The following is a 25000-nucleotide window of genomic DNA, read 5'->3' on the forward strand; positions in this document are numbered from 1 at the left end:
CTTGGTGGGCCTGGGGAAGTGAGAAGGGGCTGGAGACAGAAACAGAGGGGCAGAACTGGCGTGAGATGTGGACGGTCCAGGACCAGAGGACTCTGCAGCGGGTGATTAAAACCACCCAGAACATCAGTGGTTCCACCTACAGAGCGTCAGCGATGTCGCTGAGATGAGCTGCAGAGCCCAGAGGAAACTAAAAGACCGTTTGTTTCACTGTGTTGTAAAAAGACAATAAAGCTGAACCCTGACGAGGAGCCCAAAGTCCACAGAGGCAGCGCGGCTGTTAAACACGAAGCTTTACTTTAAGCCACATGTGATCAAAGTCAGCAGCTGAACCTCACACATCAAACTTTATCTTTTACTCATAAAACACAAACATCCCGAATCCATGAAGGTGAAGAATCAGATCTGGTTTCTTAAAGTGTTGCTCATTTTACTTTTGAACAGAACAAAAGAAATGCATTTAACCAACCAGCGTCCTTAACTTTTCTTCATTGTTTCTTCTGAGCTGAATGTTTCTGTGTGAATCTGCACAGCGATGGAGCCTGAACCTGCAGCATGGAGGGGCGCCGTGGTGTCAGACAGTCTGAGAAGCTCTGCTGTAGAGAACTAAAGGCAGGACGACTACGACCTAAATACTACATTTAATACTCCACCGACACATTAGCCCTAAAACTGTTTTATGTGATGAAGTACATGTAGTATAAAGTACTACAGTAAAGTGTATGTAGTATAATGTACTGCAGTAAAGTACATGTAGTATAAAGTACTGCAGTAAAGTACATGTAGTATAAAGTACTGCAGTAAAGTATATGTAGTATAAAGTAGTGTAATAAAGTATATGTAGTATAAAGTACTGCAGTAAAGTACAGTGGTATGCAAAAGTGTTTGCCTCCTTCCTGATTACTTATGTTTTTGCATGTTTGTCACACTTAAATGTTTCAGATCATCAAACAAATGTAAATATTAGTCAAAGATAACACAAGTAAACACAAAATGCAGTTTTTAAATGAAGGTTGTTATTATTAAGGGAAAACTAAATCCAAACCTACATGGCCCTGTGTGAAAAAGTGATTGCCCCCTAAACCTAATAACTGGTTGGGCCACCCTTAGCAGCAACAAATGCAATCAAGCGTTTGCGATAACTTGCAATGAGTCTTTTACAGCGCTGTGGAGGAAGTTTGGCCCACTCATCTTTGCAGAATTGTTGTAATTCAGCCACATTGGAGGGTGTTCGAGCATGAACTGCCTTTTTAAGGTCATGCCACAGCATCTCAATAGGATTCAGGTCAGGACTTTGACTAGGCCACTCCAAAGTCTTCATTTTGTTCTTCTTCAGCCAGTCAAAGGTGGACTTGCTGGGGTGTTTTGGATCATTGTCCTGCTGCAGAACCCAAGTTCGCTTCAGCTTGAGGTCACGAACAGATGGCCGGACGTTCTCCTTCAGGAGTTTTTGGGAGACGGCAGAATTCATGGTTCCATTCATCACAGCAAGTCTTCCAGGTCCTGAAGCAGCAAAACAGCCCCAGACCATCACACTACCACCACCATATTTTACTGTTGGTATGATGTTCTTTTTCTGAAATGCGGTGTTACTTTTACGCCAGATGTAATGGGACACACACCTTCCAAAAAGTTCACCTTTTGTCTCATCAGTCCACAGAGTATTTTCCCAAAAGTCTTGGGGATCATCAAGATGTTTTCTGGCAAAAATGAGACGAGCCTTGATGTTCTTTTTGCTCAGCAGTGGTTTTCATCTTGGAACTCTGCCAGGCAGGCCATTTCTGCCCAGTCTCTTTCTTATGGTGGAGTCATGAACACTGACCTTAACTGAGGCAAGTGAGGCCTGCAGTTCTTTGGATGTTGTTGTGGGGTCTCTGAATGGCTGAAGAACAAAATTAAGACTTTGGAGTGGCCTAGTGGAGATAAGTTGAGCAAACTGTTTGCGAATGTTTATTCAACATCTGTTGCATAATCGCCGAACCTTATATGGATTCAGATGTGAATTTGATACAGCATTCTAGTGAGGCTGACAGATGAAGAAGAAGAACAAAATGAAGACTTTGGAGTGGCCTAGTCAAAGTCCTGACCTGAATCCTATTGAGATGCTGTGGCATGACCTTAAAAAGGCAGTTCATGCTCGAAAACCCTCCAATGTGGCTGAATTACAACAATTCTGCAAAGATGAGTGGGCCTAAATTCCTCCACAGCGCTGTAAAAGACTTATTGCAAGTTATTGCAAACGCTTGGTTGCAGTTGTTGCTGCTAAGGGTGGCCCAGCCAGTTATTAGGTTTAGGGGGCAATCACTTTTTCACACAGGGCCATGTAGGTTTGGATTTAGTTTTCCCTTAATAATAACAACCTTCATTTAAAAACTGCATTTTGTGTTTACTTGTGTTATCTTTGACTAATATTTACATTTGTTTGATGATCTGAAACATTTAAGTGTGACAAACATGCAAAAACATAAGAAATCAGGAAGGGGGGAAACACTTTTGCATACCACTGTACTTTACTGCAGTACTTTATACTACATATACTTTATTACACTACTTTATACTACATATACTTTACTGCAGTACTTTATACTACATGTACTTTACTGTAGTATTTTATACTACATACACTTTACTGCAGTACTTTATACTACATATACTTTATACTACATGTACTTTACTGCAGTTCTTTATGCTACATATACTTTACTGTAGTACTTTATACTACATGTACTTCATCCGTCTGACTGAAGCTGACACTTCAGGTTTCCTCATGTCGCCTTCTGTCATGTTTATTATACACAGAGCACTTTGCCTGTGATACAAATGATGAACAATATAAATCTCACAGGAACTTTTTTACTTTATTGATCAAATTCAAAATACAACAACAGATACAGGAAAAGTGTACAAGAACATAAAGGATTCTGGGTAATTGTGACGCATTTCTCAACATTTTCTAACATTTTACAAACTAAACAATCAATCAATCAACAAGTAAATTTTCCTGATTATACTTTTACATACCTTTACTTAAGTAACGTTTTCATAAGTAACAGAGTGTTTTACAGTGCGGTATTAGTACTTTTACTGAAGTAAAGGATCTGAATACTTCCTCCAGTACAACAACACTTTGTGCTGTGACAGACTGACTCCTTTAACCACATGTTAGTTTCTGTGAATCCTTTGTAACTCTGCTCACATTAGAAAGAAACAGAGCGCTGGCTCACGTGCTCTGTAAAGAAAGCGGTGGACTCATGGCGGCTCTTCATGGACACACAGATCAACATCCTGTCAGAGACACAACAACAAGTACATACTGAATACTTCACACATCCTCTAAGAAACAACCCTCGCAGAGCTCTTTGTTAACCCTTGTTCTGCTGGAAACTCTCCACACTGCAGACAGGACTGATGCTCGTGGCATGGAGAACTGTGGTGGCCCCTGCTGGTGAACAGATCAACTATACATGTTACATCTGCAGCGTCCTCATATCACACTGTTCACATTGTATTAATCTCAGTATGTTCATACTCATGGGTAGATGCTCAACTGCGTTTCACTGAATCGACTTTTTATTGATTGACTATTTGTCATTCTGAAATTAAATGAGGGAAATGTTCAGTCCTGTTTTTAAACTAAAACCAGAGTTTAAACTCTTCCTGAGTCAGAAGCAGCGGGTTCACCGCCTCGTTCCTCCTCAGTGACGACAGCCCGGCCGCTGTCGGTGTGAAAAACAAACTGAACCTCTGGAGGAAAATACCAATTTCTCCAGGTTTGGATTCGGCTGCTTTTCCTCCACACGACACATATTATTAATGCTAATCAGAGACTCACCTGCACAGGTGACTGCAGCTCTGATTGGAGGAGGATTTTAATCTGCTGTTGAACTTGTTTCTGCTGAAAACAAACTGACCTGAGATCAGAGACGAACAAAGAGTCATTAAAGTGTAAAAACTGTGAAAACTTCCCCTTTTAACCGGAGAGAAGAAGCTGTGACGCAAAAAAAAACAGGGTGACAAGCAGGTGATACACTGTAAAGAATAGCCAGGGAACGCACTGTAAAAAATGACCACCATCAGCAGTAAAAGTACACACGTCTTCTCAGCTTCATGTAGTTCAAGTATCAGCAGTAACCAGCTTAATGTGTCAGTTTAATGAACACAGATCACATCAGCTGTTAAATGATGAAGAGTCTGAAAGAGTCTGAAAGATGAAACCCAACATGCTGAGTCAGAGCGCAGACAGATGAAGTGATGGTCATCGTGTCACATTTCTTCTTCTTCACTGTTGTCCCAAGCAGAAGCAGCTGCAGTAGTTCAGACTTTAAATACAGGAACATGTTGGTTCTCAACACGTCCAAAGAGGAACAAGTGAGTTGTGGCTGTTCAGAGCTGGAGCTCAGGGACGTGAAGGAAGATTAGTCAGGTCTAAAGCTGCTCCTGTCTTTACTCCTCAGAGGTGTCAACAAGAAATACAACAACGAGCATGCGACCGACTTTAGGAGCAGCTCAGCGAGATAAGCAGCTGACAGGTCTGGGATCTGGATCTGTTGGTCCCTGTTGGAAAAGAAACACACTTGTTCCTTACGTGGAACTGATGTCTAACGTCTGCCTTTAAAGGTCAAACCCCAGCTGAGGGGGTGGAAGCAGCGACCCCACGTTTTCAGGCCTCCATGGGTCTGACTGCAGCGCTCCAGCACCAAGCCGACCACATGAGCTCCTCTGACAGCTCACTAACAAGTCGAAACCTGCCGCGGTCATGCAGCCAGCAACAGCTCCTCCCTCCCTGTCCTCGGCAGCTTGTTTTCAAAGACGTAACACGAGGAAGACAACAGTTTCCACTCTGAGCTGCCACTGCAGAGTCCTCTTCTGCTCCTGCAGCATACAGACCACAACCAGGACTTAAAGCCATGCAAACTGTTAACCAGTGAGCCGACAACAGCACCATGCGAACCACTAAGTCTTTGAACTCTTTGTATGATCTTGTTCTCTTTTAAAGGGCCAGATATCCGCCCCTGAGACTTCTGTGCTATGATGAAGCGACCTGACGCAACTTTTTCAGCCTGTTTTTACACCGTTGTTTCTTTCTCTTTTTACATTTAGATTGTAACTTTTTGTTTTGTTTGATTTTTTTCCTTGGGACAAAATAAAACAATTATTTTTTTATTTAGATTTTTTTAATCTGAACCTGAGTAAGCTAAGTAGCTGAAAGATCAAAATGTTTAAATTGTAAAAAATAAAAGAGTAAAGTAAAAACTACAGGAATGGCGACATCTAATATAAAGCCAATGGGGAGACTATAAAAAATTTATCATTTTCTGCTGAAAGAAGAATTTCCAGGCAGCGCAACAAACGCTCAAAGATTTCCAGCATTCAGAGGGAAAATGTTCCTCTGTGTCTGTAAAAGACAGAAGGAAACAGGAAACAAAGCCATTCAAATGTAACTGATGCTGCTGGATCATCAAGTCACCGTCCAGCTACTCGTTATGACAAGAAACAAATCCTTTTCACATCTGATTACAACGAAGTCCGTATGAAAGTGTGTTTTTAGGAAACACTCAATGACCTGTTTCTGGTCCTGAAGGTCACACTGGGATCTGGAATCTGCCAAATATTCTAATAGTCAGACTTTGTGGCCAGTTGTAGCACAGGTATCACACACTGAGGCACTTATTGTCCACGGAGGTCAAGAAGAAGGTCAAGGTTATGGCCAGAAAGGACCGGGATGTAGCGTCATCAAGAGTTTGAATAACATCCTGTTACCGTGTCAGACTGAGCTTCAGTTAAACGTCTCATTCACTTCAACACTTTTAGCGTTCAGTGATTCAACAACAAAGAAGTGACATCATCCCTCACCTGACTCACCTGCTTCTGATTGGCTTCACAAACTGAACTTCCTGTTTGTGTTTCTACTCGTCCGGCTCGTGGACTCCGTACCCGAGTCGGTCTGCGGAGGGAAAATGAGCCCGGAAGGCTCTGGCCAGGTCTCGGATTCGGTCGTAGCCGGTTTCCTCCACCCGGCTGGAGGAGTCGGAGGAGGTCATCGCCCAGTTAGGGACGTCACGCTTCTCTCTTCCTTCTGCAAAGGAAATGAAGTGAAGTGAGGGGAAGTGAAGCGGGTGTTTGCAGCTGCTGTGAATCTATGAGACAGGAGTATTTGTCTTCTGCTCGCACAGACGTCTCAGTGGGCGTGGTTTCTATCAGGTGTCCAGCTTACCTGCAGGTACAAGTCAAGAAGAAGTCTGTAACATTCAGAAAAATTCAGCTCTCACTCATCTTCACCTGCAGACCGCGTCCTCGTCCGCACCTGAAACACATCGTCAGGAAACTTTGGATTTCATTGTGAAATTCAGTTCTGGTGAAGAATTGTTAGAAATGGACACGTATGCAGTGACGTCATGTGATACTCTGACCATTCAGGGGTCTCGGCTGATTGGATGAGCGTGTTTGTGGAAAATTACAAAATATTCAGAATATTTTATGGCGTCATTTTAAATAGTTAATGTTGACAACATGCTGACAAACAGACAACAGAGATGGACTGATATCATTTGATCTGAATCTATCTTTAAATCTCTTATTGAATCCATTTGTTTCAACATTTGTATCAAGAGTTCAAAGTTCATGAAGAGTTTCCTTCACGTGCTGAGGAAACTCCTCCTCCTCCTGAAGCTGAATAAACTCTTTAACCCCCCCTCGGATCAGCTGGAAAACGCGTCGTCACAGAGCTGAAAACAGGCTGTTTCTCTGAGCTCAGGAAGACTTTTTAGAGATACGTGGTTCTCACAGGACAGCGGCGCTGCAGACACGTGATGATCTTATAGACCATGATGCATTGCTGCAGATTAAACTACCCAACAGTATATAAAGCAGTTAAAATGAGCTCAACCTTAACGTTTGTTTTCACGCTGCTTCGTCAACTTCAGCACGAAGCCTCACAAAATAACGTCCAGGTTAGAAAACTGATGACAGCTTTATGTCTTTTCCGTTATTTTCTAAATGTTGAAGAATCTCTCTGATCCATCTGACTCACCGTCATGTATTTATGTAAACTCACAGCTTTATGATACATGCTCCATTTTTTCCCCGGGTTTTGCCTCTCAGGCCACTTTCAGCCTGAGGGATGTTTTTCAGATATACAAAAATATAAAAAGCAAACAAACTGTATCATAAGTACAGGGCCACAGTGAGGGAACGAGTCGCACATTTCCAGAATACAGTGTGGATTGTAATACTCTGTGGTGCTAAACAATGAAACTGCACCCCCTACTGGTCAGGAGGAAAGTGATCAAAGTGTTCGGCTGCACACAGGTGAGGTGACTTCATCCTCCTGTTTGTTGCTCTCTCGACAGCATCTTTCTGTCTTCAGCTGCGATAATAAACAGCCGCTGTTTGACGATGAAAGCCTCACGTAAATGTATGAAAGCAGAGCAGCGAAGTCAGAAGGACAATCAAACTTTAAAAAATAAAGTGTGAAAACATCCTTTTTGTTCTGAAGTTTAAAGCGAGAAAAAGTCTTAAACCGTTCTCAATTGTGAATGACTTCCTGATGGGAGCCGAAACGTCTTGATTCTGAAAACAGTGTCCAGATGACTACGACTGAAACCTTTTCTACGATAGAACACTCCTGGACGAATGAGGGACTACGCCGTCTTAAAAAGTCTTAAAGTGTAACTGTGACTGAACAGCGACCTCTGTGGCCACACGTGGTAATTACAGGATAAAGATACACAGAATTATGTTTACTTTTGTAATTAAACCAATAAAATGTTTCTCAGCTGACCTGTAACAGGAGCAGGAGTAGAGAAGAGTCAGTGACGTCACAAACACAACAGTTTCTACTGAATTAGCTAACGTTAGCCGCCATTAGCTCCTGGTCATACCAGACCACATCAGGCTGAAAACATCTGAGCGTGTTGAATCAAACAAAGCTGCGTTTTGTTTGATGAAACTTTTCTTTTGTATTCAGACTGAATGTCTTCTGTCAGAAGTGACTCTGATTGTTTTCAGGAAGAAGGTTTTTAATTTGATGTGCAGCAGCAGAATGAAGGAGAGGAACTGTTTCTACTGTTTTTACTTTTATTTACAGTCAGAATCTGAATCAGCTTCATTGGCCAAGTATGTGAACACACACAAGTAATGTGACTCCGGTTTTAAGTTGCTCTCAATGTTGCACACAGGCAGACAAACAGCTAAAAACAAGGACAACAAAGATAAACATTGTTCATACTAGGAGGTGAAAAAAGACAAACACATAAAAAGTATATATAAACACTACAACAGTGTCCACAAGTTAGTTTCTGTAAGTTGTAAACAAGAATGTAACAGATTACTTTATATACATGCAGTGTGTGGTGATGTACAGTATATGCAGGTATACATGTAAATATACAGTATTTGACAGCGTGTGTTCAAAGTATATCATTTCTTATTTGTAGATAGGTGGATGTTTTAGTGTTTCAGGGTTTTTGTCAGTGCGAGGAAGCAAGGAATAGGACCCAAATGCAGACAATAGAGGCAGGCAGCGACATTTCAGTGATTCATTAACTAAAGAAAAGATACAAACGCTCACGGGAACGAGTGGCGAGCCCAAACGGTCCCAACAGAAGTCGTATTAAGTCCACACGATCGCAGGAATGGGACGGGGGAAAGTGCAGGCAGGTTCTGGTGGCTTGAACGCAAACGCATGAGGTACACGGCAATTAGTATGTACGAGGCTGCTATATATGTGCCAGCTGTTGTTAATGATCGAACCCAGTCTATGGCAGGTGGAGGTAGAGGGTGTAGCTATTAAACATGCTGGAGTATTTCTTTTTCTGGGGGGAATTATTTTGTAGCAATTCATTTCTTGATTTCTGTAAGGCCATATGATAATCTTCCTCCACACAATCACTGGGAAAACCCCGAACTACAAACTTTTGTTTCATATCCACCGATGGGGAATACACTGTAAAACGTAACAACCGGGAAATACACTGTAAACAGGGAATACCGGCTACACTCTGAAAAGAAATCAGAGGTCTGGAGTGGGTGGTTGAAGTCCCAGTTCCTCCTCACTTTACTTCTCTTACTGTTGTGTCAGAAGCTGAAATCAAACCACAAACAAACATAATAAGCAGCAGTGGAGCTCAGCGAGATACAAAGAGAGCTTTAATACAGAGAACTGCTGCTTCAAACTTCACAGTTTCACCTTTCATCCTCAAAAATGTTGACAAGAAGGTGGAAAACCTGTAGCAGTCGAGACGACACTGTAACCTACAGCTCAATGACATGTTAAAGGTCACTGGATCAAGACCCTGCTTTCTCTCTCTTTCTGTGAGCTTCTTCTCAGCAGTGTGAACACTTGCAGAGATAAAGAGATGAAAAAGAAGCAGCTGCTCATATAATTATACTGGGAGAGAGATCAGAAGGAGGAGCTGCTGAGGAGGGAAACATGTGACTGGAGGAAAAATGTTATTGTCTTTAAAAAAGCAGCAGAGCAGAGACACTGCCCCCTACAGGCTGCCCGGAGTCACTGCTTCATACTGACTACTGGCAGATACAACAAGTGCAGTAACAAGTCAAGTAGTGAGCATTACTATGGCAATTAGAATGTACTAGATAGCAGCGTTGATCAATACTTTAGTAATTGTTTGATTACAGCTGCAAAACACCAGAATTCAACAGTTTCACTGCAGTTTCATGAAGGTGTCGGCCACAAACACATTCACTGCATGTAAGACAGCAGGTTTGTCAGGCTGTGATACACTATATGGCCAAAAGCATGTGGACAGCTGAACATATTCCCTCAGTATGTGACAGAGTAACATGTGACTGTGACATCATGTCCACTCTTCTGGTTTCAGTCTTTCCAGCAGATGCTGAACCTGCTGCAGGGGTTTGTTCCCATTCAGACTCCAGAGCATCAGTGAGGTCCAACACTGATGCTGGTGATCAGGTCTGGATCACAGTCGGCGTTCCAGTTCATCCCAAAGGTGTTGGATGGGGTTCAGGTTACGGCTCTGTGCAGGATCAGCCAAGTTCTTCCAACCCAAACTGGGAAAAATCATTTCTTTATGGACTATTGGCCACATACTGTATCTTTCAGCTGAATCAGTCAGTAGTCCTGACCTGAGAAAGACAACAAACACACTCACAGTAACATTCTGCTTTTATTGGAACAAGAGCCAGAATTCAAAACAACACATGACAGAAGGAACAAGTCAACGGCATTTCCACCATTTAATGATAAGAGCAGCCATCTTTAAAGGACTGGAAGTGGAACAAGTTTACAGTGGAAATGAGGAAATCTTTGAAAATCACTTTGAGTTCATTGATGAATTTATGACAATAACCTGAAAGATTTCTGTAGCTGTGATCCTGTACAGACTCAACTGATGTGTTTCTCTAACAGGAGGAGACTCTCCCTCCTACAGAGAACACAGAGACACTGAGGAACCAGGCCTGAACCAGACTCCAAAGCCAGGATAAAGAGGTTCAGTGAATGTGGTGTTGAAGGTGTGGAGGTGGATCAGTGTGTCAGAGGAGACTCTGTAGAAGGACAGAGTGCCAGCAGGACAGTCCACATACACTGCTACTCTGTTAGAGATGGAGGAGAAGGAGGAGGAGATGGATGTTTCTCTGTTATTGTGACAGACAGAGTAACCACCACCAACAGAGCAGCTCAGACTCCAGGACTGATCATTCCTTCCAAACAAACAGTCTTCTCTGCCTCCTCTCCTGCTGATTCCTCTGTAACTCACTGATATAACAACTCTTCCTCTCCACTCGACCTCCCAGTAACAGCGACCAGTCAGACCATTTCTACACAGCAGCTGAGACCAGTAGTCAAACCTGTCTGGATGATCAGGATATGGCTGATCCTCCTTCACAAGTGTCGCCTTCCTGTTGTCGTCAGACAGTTTGATCGTTGTGTTCACTGTGTTTGTGTCGAGTGTGAGTTCACAGGAATCTGATGGAGAGAACGAGACACAACACAGCTGCAGTTATTAATCTATCATCTGTTTGATGACGACATCAGAGACGTGAATGAGTGATGTCACAGTTTGAAGATGGCTGAATGTGTGCTGCTTTGTTTTCATGAATCAAAGTAAAAACACACTTACACTTCCTCAGACCTGGTCTCAGCCATCGGACTCCACCGGGCTCCACCCTGAAAGGAGGAGGGGGGTCAGACCAGCACGTCCTCTTTCAGCATGCAGACATGGACATTACATTACTCTCATACACATCTACACAATCTGTGCCTCCGGCCTGCTTCTCCCTGCCCCCCCTGCTCATTTTGAGACCTCTTCATACCTGAGAGTTTCCAGTGTCCAGTGTGGATCCTCCAGTCCAGCAGACAGCAGCTTCACTCCTGAGTCTCCTGGATGATTGTAGCTCAGGTCCAGCTCTCTCAGATGGGAGGGGTTGGAGCTCAGAGCTGAGGCCAGAGAAGCACAGCCTTCCTCTGTGATCAGACAGCCTGACAGCCTGCAAACACACAAAACAACACACATGGCAGATCATCTGAGGGTCCTGCTGCGTCCAACAGATACAAGAGGAGACTCTCCAAATAAATACATAAATAAATACAGTGACTGAATCAGGGATTCAACAGTAACCATGCCATTGTGATCTAAATGTTTAAAGAGTCTACAGCCCAAACAGGACTCATCCAGGTGATAGGTTTAGGTGTTTAGAGTGCATGGAGAAATTAAAACTCACCTGGAAGAAAACATGAATGCTTTATTCCTACTTAAAACATGGGGTAGTGGTGCACTTCAGCCTCTTGTGGCTGAATTGGGTTTACAACAACAAACACTTAAAAACATTATCCTGGCAAAACCTGTTTTTTCACCTGCTCCTAAGTCATAAACACAGGAAAGAAAACAATTTGCATCAGACTTAGAAAATGGATCACCAGAATCCTTGTGCAAATGAATTATCTGAGTCTAGGAACTATTGCTGAAGTTAAGGTAAAGCTTCTTTGACAAATTATTATGGTCTTCGGGTAGCAGCTCTTTATATTGTTATGTTTTACTGGGGCGCAGTCTTTTCCTCTCTCAGTTAGGGCTGGTCAACACGTCATCCGCTCCTCCCGAGGGATTCCTCCTTGGTCAACACCTCCGGACTGCCCACCTGTGTTCGCGCCCCAGTCTTCCCCGTCTTCGGCTGGTGCTTCCTCTTTTTGTCACTGGTTCCAGCCACTAATCCCAAACCTGTCCGATCATCACTCAAGATGAAAAAAGCTGCTTCGTGGAAATGCCTGAGGCGGCTGCGAGTTAATCTGAGCAGTCCACCTCTCTGTCTCTCTGTTGTAGTAGTTTAGTGGGTTCAGTTTAGTGGATCGGGGCAGTAGATTTACTTTGTTATTTTCATATATCCATTATTTTCGCACCACACGTAGGTCATTTGACTGTCTGGTCTAACACTAGGTCTTACGGGTGACTGTGAGTGTGTTTTATTTCAACAGGTAAGAGTAGTGGAAGCCAGGTAGGCTTTTATTTAATTTTCAGCTGCAGTGATTCAGTGGGCATCTGTCGGGTTAGGAAGCGTGTTTTGTTTTGTTTGTTTCATGATTTGGCGTCACCCGTAACCCTTTGTCCCTCGCCTCACTTGACTACTGTTGGTCATTTGGTATTTAACTGTTGAGCAGAAGCTTGTAACTTTGTAACTTAGGAGCGCTTGCCTGACTTCATCTGCAGCATATTCCCTTATTCCTAGTCACCTGCAGGGTTGTAACACAATTCCTATTAGCAGAAACAATCCTACACAGGTTAGCTGTTTATCAACTAATGTAAACCACATTTTAAATGGTCATCAGTTTAATGGGTTAATGAATCCTGACCTGAGCAGCTCTGTGAAATTAAGTGGAGCTTGAAATATAGAGAAATAACTTAAATAATTAGACAATCTGTGACTTAATCTGACCTGAGAGTTTCCAGTTTACAATGTGGACTCTCCAGTCCAGCTGTCAGCAGCTTCACTCCTGAATCCTGCAGGTCGTTGTTACTCAGGTCCAGCTCTCTCAGACTAGAGGACTGGGAGCTGAGAACTGAGGACAGAGCTTCACAGCTTCTCTTTGAGAGGTTACAGTCACTCAGTCTGGAGAGACAACAGTAAGGAAACAATAAGTTATTTATTTTTTTCTCCCGTTGAAAGATAGCGGAGTATTAAATCAGTAATAAATCCTACTTACAGAGCTTTGTTGGAGGCTTTGAACACTGGCAGCAGCCTCAGAAGAGCCTCCTCTGAAGCAGAGTATTTCTTCAGGTCAAACACGTCCAAATCTTTTTCTGATGACAGTAAGATGAAGACCAGAGCTGACCACTGAGCAGGAGACAGTTTATCTGCGGAGAGACTTCCTGAACTCAGGGACTGTTGGATCTGATCTACTAGAGAACGATCATTCAGTTCATTCAGACAGTGGAACAGATTGATGCTTTTCTCTGCAGAGGGAGTCTCTTCGATCTTCTTCTTGATGTACTCGACTGTTACCTGACTGGTCTGTGACCCACTTCCTGTCTGTGTCAGCAGGCCTCGTAGGAGAGTCTGATTGGTCTGCAGTGAGAGTCCGAGGAGGAAGCGGAGGAGCAAGTCAAAGTGTCCATTTGGACTCTTTAAGGCCTGGTCCACGGCACTCTGGTACACGTGTGTCACTGCAGATTCATCGTAGGTTGCTTGGTCTTCTGAGAGCAAATTGACACCAGAGCTGATGAAGGTCAGATGGACATGAAGAGCAGCCAGAAACTCCTGAACGCTCAGATGGACGAAGCAGAACACCTTGTCCTGGTACAGCCCTCTCTCCTCTCTAAAGATCTGTGTGAACACTCCTGAGTACATTGAGGCTGCTCTGATATCGATGCCACACTCTGTCAGGTCTGATTCATAGAAGATCAGGTTGCCTTTCTGCAGCTGCTCAAAAGCCAGTTTTCCCAGAGACTTAATCATCCTCCTGCTCTCTGGAGTCCAGTGTGGATCCGTCTCAGCTCCTCCATCATACTTGATGATCTTCAGTTTGGACTGAACCACTAGGAAGTGGATGTACATCTCAGTCAGGGTCTTGGGCAGCTCTCCTCCCTCTCTGGTCTTCAACACCTCCTCCAGAACTGTAGCAGTGATCCAGCAGAAGACTGGGATGTGGCACATGATGTGGAGACTTCGTGATGTTTTGATGTGGGAGATTATTCTGCTGGCCTGCTCCTCATCTCTGAATCTCTTCCTGAAGTACTCCTCCTTCTGTGGGTCCGTGAACCCTCTGACCTCTGTCACCATGTCAACACACCCAGGAGGGATCTGACTGGCTGCTGCAGGTCGTGTGGTTATCCAGAGGCGAGCAGAGGGAAGCAGTTTCCCCCTGATGAGGTTTGTCAGCAGCACATCCACTGAGGTGGACTCTGTAACATCAGTCAGGACCTCATTGTTGTGGAAGTCCAGAGGAAGTCGACACTCATCCAGACCATCTAAGATGAACAAAACCTGGAACTCTTCAAACCTGCAGATTCCTGCTTCTTTGGTTTCAGTAAAGAAGTGATGAACAAGTTCCACCAAGCTGAACTTTTCCTCTTTCAGCACATTCAGCTCTCTGAAAGTGAATGGAAATGTGAAGTGTATGTCCTGGTTGGCTTTGTCTTCAGCCCAGTCCAGAGTGAACTTCTGTGTTAAGACTGTTTTCCCAATGCCAGCCACTCCCTTTGTCATCACTGTTCTGATTGGTTCATCTCTTCCAGTTGAGGGTTTAAAGATGTCTTCATGTCTGATTGTTGTTTCTGGTCTGTCTGGTTTCCTGGATGCTTCTTCAATCTGTCTGACCTCATGTTCATCGTTGACCTCTGCAGTCCCTCCCTCTGTGATGTAGAGCTCTGTGTAGATCTGGTTCAGAAGGGTTGAGTTTCCTGCTTTAGCGATCCCCTCAAACACACACTGGAACTTCTGCTTCAGGTGAGATTTAAGTTTACGCTGACAATGACTTCCTGAACGAACACACAACAAATAAGATCATTAAGTGATTTATAAATATAATATGTCAATGCAATTCCCCTAAAGAATTCATATCTAAACATATTTCCCTCCATCTCTTGAGACGTCAGTAAATGTCCCGTTTATCCAGCATGTTTAATCTTTAGAGAAATCCTCTTACTGCTCTGCAGACAGTCAGCCAGCTCCTCCTGCTTCATTCTCCTCAGGAAGTGCAGTGTGATCTTCAGAAATGCCTCTCTGCTGCTCCTCCTCTGCTCTTCCTCCTCACCGTCCAACACCTCCTCATCCTCCCTCTGACTCTCTAAGCATTCTGGGTAATCTGGACTCAGAACCTTCTGGATCTTCTTCAGTTCGTTCTTCACAAAAGTGACAATGTTCTCCTCCAGCAGCTGGAACAGATGATTATATGAACGAAACAATCAAACTAAAATCATGGAAGCAAACATCAGATCCATGTTGGACAGACTGACAATCCACTGGTCTAAAAAGTGCAGCGTGGAGATTATTGTGACTAGAAGAGATGTAAAAGTAGCTGTTGTACATGTACAGACCATAAATATGGAGTCCAGGTGTGTTTGATGCTGCTGGGCAGACTGACCACTGGGAACCTCTGAGCTCTCCTGGTCGACTCTGTGGAGGAATCATGAAGAATTAGCTCACATTATGTCTGTCCACACAGAGACAAACACAAGCTAAAGGTTCTTTGAGTTAAAGTGTTGATTACAACATTGAATCAGATGGTTTTCCCTTACATTAAAGTGTTGGTCATTGTTAGGTTGAACATCGGTCAATCCATGTTGAAGTTGCATGTGTTATAGTTTAGAGTATGTTTATCTACAATATCTCAATTGGAAGGGTTAGGAATGACATGTTATGAGGTAACGTAAAGGACAGCGTCCCAAATGAAAAAGAGTTTCCAGATGTGTCTTTGTTGTCCAGGAAAGTAAGATAAATATATTTTGAAGGTAACCAAGAAGGGCCCCAACTAAGGTCAAAGGTCAGTGTCTAGAATGGTGTATATATACATTCAGCTTTTCTTGGATCTGTGAGTATTCCTCGTACTACTCCTCAGCTGATATTAAATCCCGCCTGATTGAAGATCGACTCGTGACTCTGTGTGTGAGTGACTAAAACTTGACTCTCCCTCAGTGTACACTGCTAACATCACCTGTGCAAAGGCCCTCCAGTGGAGCCGCTCAGTGTCTGGTTGTATCAGACTGGTTGTACTGGGCAGCTCCCACTGGGAATGTGTTTGACTGTGTGAGTGTGAGGCAGCTGCTGCTGAAAGAGAACATTGGTGCTCAGAGAACTTCCATATAAGTCAGTAAAGGTTTAAAAACTGGAGATCTCATAGCTGAGAATCTGATACAAACACACTGTTTAGTTTTTTGTATCAGTTTTAAATCCTCACCTTTGATCAGCAGAGTGACGTCCATCTTTGAAGAATATACGACGATACATGGACCTGTCACTCTTCATGGACACACAGCTGGGTTCTGGTTTTTCCAGCTTCCTCCTGATAGAAACACATAAACACAGTATATAATCTGCACTGCAGCCAGAACACAGACTAACAGTGTGTTGTGGAGACATTTGACTGAAAACAGTTTGCTGGTTGTTTTGTCCGGCCATCCAGCAGAACTGTTTTCCACCACTGAAACACAACTTTTCTTAAAGGCACTGCAGAGTGAATCACTGTAGAAACAGTTCTCTCATGTTGTAGGAAACAAAGCAAACTGAGCAGCTGTCTGATTGTCAGCACTCAGACATCTGAGTTCTTCCATCAGCAGCATCAATAAGAAAGCAGCTGTGTTTCCTCAGACTCTCTGTGATGGTTATAGTTGCTATGGTTGAAGATCTAAGGCTTCAGGTTCCCGTAGGAAAGGGCTGTCTGACGGCAAGACGGCAACAGTTAGGGAAAACATTTACGAACAGTAATAATAAAGCAAATCTCGTACAACCCTGTGTTGTAAAAATTATAAATACATCTACCTTATTCCTAATGTTAATTACTGTTAACATCATTATGTGCGTGTATATATATATATATATATATAGTTTTAAATTCTTGTATCAACAACATGAGGAGGGAAATAAGAAGCTGGTCTCCCATAGATCCTGTTGGACAGAGAGGAAGACCACCAGGGATGGAAAATCACTTTTTAGTCTTCAGACTCAGAAGCTGCTGGAGAAACTAGCAGCTATCAGCAAGAAAAGGATCAACACACCAAAGTTCAATAAAACATGAAGCTGAATGATTTCAGTCTGTGTATCATCGCTTCATTTTCCTATAAAATATTGGACCAAAGCAGGACTAAATGTCCTGATCTCTGAGCAGATTTTACTGTTACTGACAGATAACAAACTGAACTGTGGGGTCCGTCAGCAGCGACACTGTTGGCCTGTATTCTAACGTTTGCATTACTAGACTCACCACAAATATCCTGACTGTTATTTACAGACTTTGGTAGGTGAAGCTTTTTAGGACAAAATTCAAAGAGCAGTTTCAGACTAAAGAGACTTTGGAAGATCCCCACTTGATTTGTGTATGTCAGACTGCTGAAGCCTCATATTATCCTCAACTGAACTCTACAATGTGTTTTTCCACAGAACCAGGACTGTGGATTCTGTCCTCCACCACTTCCATTGAAATCACATGAGGAAGAGATCTGTTCAGGGCCAGTGTGCACAGGAGGACCAGTTCCAGCCACCAACAACTCTTTCAGTGTACATGTGGGCACGTCAGTGTTGTTTAGGGACGGACTGGAAAACACGTGAACCTGTCCTTTAATACTAATCTTCATCTGACCTTCATCATCATCACTCTAGGAGAACAGGAACATTATAAGGACAACTGGTCAGACTGGACTTAATGAGGACAAACATCAGCAGTGAGCAACATGAGGAGGGAAATATGAACATTTTAGGTCAGACTGTCCAACACTTTGAATGCTGACAACTACTTACTGTCTGGCAGAGACATGTCCTCGTTTAAAATCAATATAAAACTCCTTCGACCGGTCACTCCTGAAGGACACACAGCTGGGCTCAGGCTCAGGCTCAGGTCCAGGTTCAGAATCAGGTCCAGGTCCAGCAGAGTCTGGTCTCTGCTGCTCTGGCCTTGAACACAACACACACAGAGCTTTGAGTGTGAATAATGATGGTGCAGTGATCTGAGTGCTGAGCTCTGACATGGAGAAGAGTCATGGACAGTTAGAGATCCTCATCTCACCTCTGAGCTCTGGTCTGGCTGCCATGTTCCCCACACAGACTGGTTTTAGAGGGAGGGGCTCCCTCCTCTCTGTCCTCACACTGATTCATGCTGCTGAACTCACATCCACATCAGCTCACACACACTTTGATCTGGAGAGGAAACACAAATCCTTCATCTGCACATCAGCTGAAATCCTCCTTTCCATCATTTCTCCTGTAAGAAGATCAGCTGCTCCTCCAGTGATTGGCTGTTACTTTCTGTTTCATATCAGTGTCAGCTGAATGCAGTCAGACAGCAGTGAGGCAGAGGAAGCTGCCATCAGCTGCTGGACTTCTACTATCAGGCCACTAGATGGCGTCATGAAGCTGCAGTGAAGTGCAGATTTAAAATATTGTGAATATTTAACACAAATCCTTCATCTGCTTCATCTTCATCAACTGAACATGAATGGAAAACTATTAATTACAACCACAAAAACTAACAAAAAACAAAACTTTTTTTCAAGACGAAAATGAGACTAAAGCTAAATAAAAAGTGACCTTTATAAACCTGAACTATGACAAAATGATACATTTTTCTTCCACAAATAAAAACTAAACAATCGTGTGAAAGATGGACAAATAAACTAATTACTGTTTTAATGCAAAGTTTTATTGAATGAGCTGTAGAATCGCACGCTGTAGCTCCTGATTGGTCCAACAGTTTCCTCCAGCAGCCAATAATATCTCTTGTTCAGAATTGATTTATCTGTTTGACCTGTTGCCGTTAACAAGAAGCCTCTTCCATTCTGTAACGTTCTGTCTCCGTCAGTAATGTTATCTGATTATTCATGGACTGAATTAATCTGCAGTCCGCTGAGAGTTCGACAGGAAGCAGCAACAAACAGCTGAGACAAACGTGCAGGCAGCACGCCGACGTTTCTAAAGAGCTGAGCTGACGTAACTTCATCAGGTGCTGCGGACGTGACGTTAACGTTACTTTCAGTCGGCCATCTTTCCTGTCATCGTCAGGTTCAGTTCCAGGATTAATGTCGACAGTCAAACATCTAAATCTCCCTCTGGACGCTCATTAAAGAAGCATCACTACGTCATCCCACATTTGAGCTTCTCCTCTCGAGATGAACCCAGACAGTGAACAGCGTTTCAGTGAACAGGTGAGTGAATGAGCTTGTGATGCGGTGATGTGGTAATTAGTGAGCGTTTCTGTTCCAACAGTCCAAGTTTGGAAATGATAAATGAATTTACTGAGGAGAGTAAGTGGGAGCTTTCCATTCAGCGAAATGGAAGCAGGCCAGGCGGGAACAGCAGCAGATTTTCACAACAAGATGACATTTTGCTTTGCTTTAATTCAAACAGCACAGACTGAACTGAACATGTTTACTAAAATATTAAATACATTCACCATCTCTTTTCTTTCCACGTCATTAAATAACCACACTGATAGTGATGTGATCATTCATGCTTCATATTCATCTGGATGGATCTGTTAAAGTGACTCACAGAGAAACTATCATGAATACACATATTAATACTGACCCTCATACTGATATGGACTGTATCACCAATCCTCATCACGTCATCACTACTGATTAGTACATATTGATCCTAATAATAACCGTGGATCCTGTTGGACACACATCAGTGTAACGTGGTGTTGCAGTGACTCAGTGTGGCCACTGGAGGGCAGTAAATACTCTGATTATTCCTCTATGAGTCCAAATCAGTCAGTCCTCATGTTCATGTAAACTCCACCTTTAGCTTTTAGACCATTTTAACCCTTCAGACCACCTTAACATTCCCCCCAGACTCGTGTTAAAGTATGTAAAACTACTCCGCCATGATTGGTTGACCGTGAGGGAACACAACACAAGCCCCGCCTCCTAGAGGCTCTGACATCACAGCATGAGTTTTCCTAAACGTGTCTCCAGGTAAAGAAACAGCAGGTGTTCTTTGACTCACTGTTGTGTGTGTAGTTTTGTACAGTCTGAGAAAAAACAGCTGATCAGTTTTCAGGCTCAAGTGCAGGAACACTGAAGAAGAAGAACCAGGTTAGTTACTGAAGGTGGAGGGAGAACATGTGACAAACACAAACTGCGTCGACAAAGAGACCGAGAGGTCGACAGAAACTAACCTGCACATATCTGACACACATTTACAGCAGAACTGTCTCTTTCAAATATTTGCTCTGCATTAATTCAGCAACACCATCAGTGTTTGGTGGCTGAAGTCAGTTGTGTCCTAAACCCAAAACTGGACCAATCCTCTAAAACCATTCAGCCACTTTCCAGGTCAGCAAGGAGTACTGAATCATTTTTAAAGGATTATGGGATTGTTGATCCCTGGCGGTTCAAAGATCCATCCACTGGTTGCTACTCTTTCGTCCCCCCGTCCACCAATCGTATTCACGGATCGATTATTTTCCTCCTCCTCTCCTCAAACCAGCAGCTGGCAGCAAACAGACACCTGAAAACTGGTTTTCCTGCGTTCCACAGCTGACGAAGCGAGAACAGAGAGAAGGGCTTGGTTTGTTGGCACAACTTCAGTTTAGACTTTAGTTGTTGTTTTGACAGTGAAGGCCAACTCAAAGCTCACAAGGAAACATACATTCAAAATGGCTTCGCTCCTGCTCAGCTCCCCTTCAACACAGAAAAGTCTGAAGAGAAAACTACAAGAGACAAAATGGCCCCAACAGCTGAATTAATAAAAGGTCGACTACAACATGCTGATTAATGTGCGATGTAAAACAAATCTATTTAAAATGGTAAAAGTTGTCAAACTGTTCCCATCAAATTACAGTAAAATACCATGAAAAGACAGATTCTTCTTATAATTTCACACCCCAACTTTAGTACAATTTTTCATTATTAGAAAACGTGAAAATGCTGCATAAATACCTTTGAACTTCACTGTTCTTTTAACCCTTAAACAGCAATTTTTCAAAGTTACCCTGGATGTATTAGCAACAAAAAATGTACTGTACAAATTATTGCCATAAAAATATTATACATTAATTTTTTTTTTCACTTTCACCGATTTAATTTTTTTAACCCACATCAGTCCTGATCAAAACAATTAAATATTCATTAATTTTTAGGATTTTAACCCTTTAATTGCCAATGTGTTTACATGATGCTACTGTAAATTTCTATGATAAAAACACAAAAAATGAAATATTTTCCATATACTAAATGCAAACTGGATTTTTTTAGGGGGGATTATCACAGCCTGGGATATGTCAATGATTAACAACAAAATAGATTTTTATGCATTATTATTTTTTGTGCAGTGTCAGATTTAAAAAAAAACTCACACTCAGTGTATTAGGAAACAAAAAATGTACTGTACAAATTATTGCCATAAAAATATTATACATTAATTTTTTTTTTCACTTTCACCGATTTAATTTTTTTAACCCACATCAGTCCTGATCAAAACAATTAAATATTCATTAATTTTTAGGATTTTAACCCTTTAATTGCCAATGTGTTTACATGATGCTACTGTAAATTTCTATGATAAAAACACAAAAAATGAAATATTTTCCATATACTAAATGCAAACTGGATTTTTTTAGGGGGGATTATCACAGCCTGGGATATGTCAATGATTAACAACAAAATAGATTTTTATGCATTATTATTTTTTGTGCAGTGTCAGATTTAAAAAAAAACTCACACTCAGTGTATTAGGAAACAAAAAATGTACTGTACAAATTATTGCCATAAAAATATTATACATTAGTTTTTTTTTTCACTTTCACCGATTAATTTTTTTTAACCCACATCAGTCCTGATCATAACAATTAAATATTCATTAATTTTTAGGATTTTAACCCTTTAATTGCCAATGTGTTTACATGATGCTACTGTAAATTTTTATGATAAAAACACCAAAAATGAAATATTTTCCATATACTAAATGCAAACTGGATTTTTTTAGGGGGGATTATCACAGCCTGGGATATGTCAATGATTAACAACAAAATAGATTTTTATGCATTATTATTTTTTGTGCAGTGTTAGATTTAAAAAAAAACTCACACTCAGTGCATTAGGGAACAAAAAATGTACTTGTCAAATTATTGCCATAAAATTATTATATTTTATTTTTTTTTTCACTTTAACTGATTTAGTTTTTTTAACCCACATCAGTCCTGATCAAAACAGTTAAATATTCAGTCATTTTCAGGATTTTAACCCTTTAATTGCCAGTTTCTTTACAGAAAATCACTGTTGTTTTATATGAAAAAACCACAAAAAATGAAATATTTTCCATATACTAAATGCAAACTGGATTTTTATGCATTATTTGTTATGCCCATTACCTTTTTTTGTTCTAGAAATAAAACAAAAATTCAAGTTCACAACAAGAACAAGATTTATTCAACAAAATTCAAGAACCTTCAGAACAGTATATATGTGCATGTGCGTTTGTGTGCATGAGTGTGAGAGACAGAGTTCAGTTCAGCTAGAGCATGAGCTGCAAATGGATAAGGCGTGCACCTTGCAGATGGAATTGCCACACTTGCAGCAGGCGATGACAGTTTTTGTCTTTCTGTCTGTGCAAAACTTACACACCCTCCTCCTTTTGGCCCTGGTGTCGGGGTTTAGATCTAGGTGCTGTAGCTCCTTCACCATGTTGGAAGCGGCTGCAGCAGGTTGTTTATTTTACTTTTACCTTTTTTTAAGTGTATTTTGGTTGTGTTCTTTAAAAGAAAAACTAATAAAAAGTAAATAAAATAAGTTTTATGTTGGAGTTTGTGTTATTCTAAATTTTGACACTAAGATTTTCATTTTTACTGCAAATGTATATCGGTTCCAAATATCGGTTATCGGTCTCCTTGATTACTAATAATCGGTATCGGCCCTGAAGAAACCATATCAAATGATTTACAGCATTACTGCAGTGAAGAATTTTCAAAAACACCAAAGTTGCAGTAATAGTATGAATTGTAGTTGAAATATAGTCAACAATGCATGATGATGATTAAACGTAATTTCCTCGCAATATAAAATCAATACTTGGACATTTGAACAGTTATATTACTCCTTAGTTGTTACTTGAGGTTTCCAAGCATTTACCTGCAAGGGCCTCCAATTATAGAAGGACTGGCAAGATATTCCTGAGCATTTCTGACCATCCGTCGGCCATTTTGGTTTTGAGCCATTTTTGTTGCACTTACAATCAGACTGCTGTTGGTTCTACTTGAGAAAACATTAATGATGTTACGTGGAAATCTTTCTAAAATCACTGTTCTTTAACTCGGAGAGAAATTCTACAGCATGCTTCAAACGGCCAATCAGCATCAAGAAACATCTCTACTGTACAGTTTAACAGCGTTACATCACAATGTGATCAAAGTGTTCATCAGACATTTACAGATTCCTCTGGTCGGATTCTCACCTGCTGAACTCACTTCAGGTCAACGTAGAGACACTTTCCACCTTCACATGTGTAGGAAACACTCGTCCGTCCTGGTGTCTGTGTGCTGGTCTGACCTGAGGACGCCGTCACACCCTCATAACATCAGAGTCAAAGTCTAAAACACATCCGTGTGACGTCAAAACCAGTCTAACCTGTGGCAGAAACCCAGTCAGTTTCAGAAATCACACATCAGAGGGTGGAGTTCTACTACCTGTCCACTAGGTGGTGCTAACTAAGTTCTTTATACTACATGTACTTTACTGCAGTACTTTATACTACATGCTCGGATGGATTATATTTAGAGTCAGGTCACAGCTTTAGTTCAGATTGTAGTTGCAGATGGACAGTCGTTTGTTTGGGTGCAGCTGTCGGAGCAGCGAGATGGAGAATAAGATCAGTTATCTGAACAGTAAAACGACTGTAAATACTCAACAGGTCGACGCTGAGGATCGTACACATTTAAACAGGAAATAAAAATAGAAACAGCACGCGTGAAAAAATAAAGATGCATGAAAACCAAATCTAGACAAGCTTTATTCTTGTTGATTGCACCGCTGATCAAAAGCACTAAGTGGTGTTACTTCCTGTTTGTTTAAATCAAATGCAAATAAAAGGCTCAAACCGAACTGTTCTCATTCTGTACTGCAACATCTCAGACGAACCTCTGCAGCTCTTTGACATTTAAGACAGATTTTATTCTGCAGTTTGCCAGTGGGAGTAAAAGGGAAGGATTTTTCCTTTTATGTTTCACTTTAGTCCAAAATTGTCGTATGTGCTGTGTACTGGTATGTGGACCCAAAAGCAGATTATCAGGAAGCGGTATCAGGGTGAAGTAGCTGGATGACTACAGTGTTTATTGGGTGGTGGTATGCAGGTAAGTACAGGCAGACCGGTAGGCAGACAGGTAATGAACAGACAAAAGGCAGATAGGTTACCGGCTGGCAGTGGTGGAAGCAGGGGAGTGAGTCCAAGGTGGCAAACAGTTCACAAGGGAGCAGGCAAAATACAATAGTTTACCTCTCTGGCCTCCTCGTGTTGCAAGCTTAGTGATGTCCCTGTTTGATTTACCTCTGCCTAATTCAGTCGGCCTTTGTGCTTCAGACCAGGCTCACCTGCCTGCCTGCTCTCACCTGACACTCCACGCCGTCTCCAGCAAGCCACAATGGATTCATCCACCCGTCAGCCTGCCTCAGTCTCCCTCAGCCACTGCCACGCCGACTCCCTCGGCTCCCTCAACCCTCTCCATCTCCATTCCCCACTGCCCTTTACAATAACTGCCCCTTTTATCACGGTTTGTCTCTGAGTCTGCTTCTGGGTACAAATCTGCAAATCCTAATGGAAACACTTTCAACACAACTGCTTCACAGTGATTCTGTGCTTCAGAAAGCTTCGTTTCCCCCATAACTAC

At 42.0% G+C, this 25000-nt stretch overlaps 1 protein-coding gene and 1 long non-coding RNA gene across 6 annotated transcripts in view; both read right to left on the reverse strand.

Annotated features, from left to right (window-relative positions):
* LOC122871889 (protein NLRC3-like) overlaps positions 1–25000 on the reverse strand; it is an 83792-nt gene that overhangs the window by 14855 nt on the left and 43937 nt on the right. The window contains exons 10-12 of one of the 5 annotated variants that reach the window (XM_044187439.1): positions 11293–11466; positions 11100–11146; positions 10284–10945 (exon numbers count right to left, since the gene is read on the reverse strand). The exons of 1 other annotated variant lie outside the window; for it this stretch is intronic. In XM_044187439.1, the coding sequence (XP_044043374.1) occupies positions 10404–10945; positions 11100–11146; positions 11293–11466 (763 nt within the window). In that variant the 3' untranslated portion in view covers positions 10284–10403. Of the gene's footprint in view, positions 1–10283; positions 10946–11099; positions 11147–11292; positions 11467–12906; positions 13081–25000 lie in introns of those variants that run through there. 3 more of the 5 variants (XM_044187442.1, XM_044187443.1, XM_044187441.1) reach the window with 3 other exon arrangements.
* LOC122872031 lies at positions 2657–6621 on the reverse strand. Its single transcript, XR_006376994.1, has 3 exons — positions 6212–6621; positions 5860–6073; positions 2657–3282 (listed from the first exon to the last, which is right to left on the reverse strand). It is a non-coding gene; the product is annotated as an uncharacterized LOC122872031 (long non-coding RNA).

Source organism: Siniperca chuatsi, linkage group LG24, assembly GCF_020085105.1.
Source record: "Siniperca chuatsi isolate FFG_IHB_CAS linkage group LG24, ASM2008510v1, whole genome shotgun sequence".
In the NCBI taxonomy this organism is placed as follows: Eukaryota; Metazoa; Chordata; class Actinopteri; order Centrarchiformes; family Sinipercidae; genus Siniperca; species Siniperca chuatsi.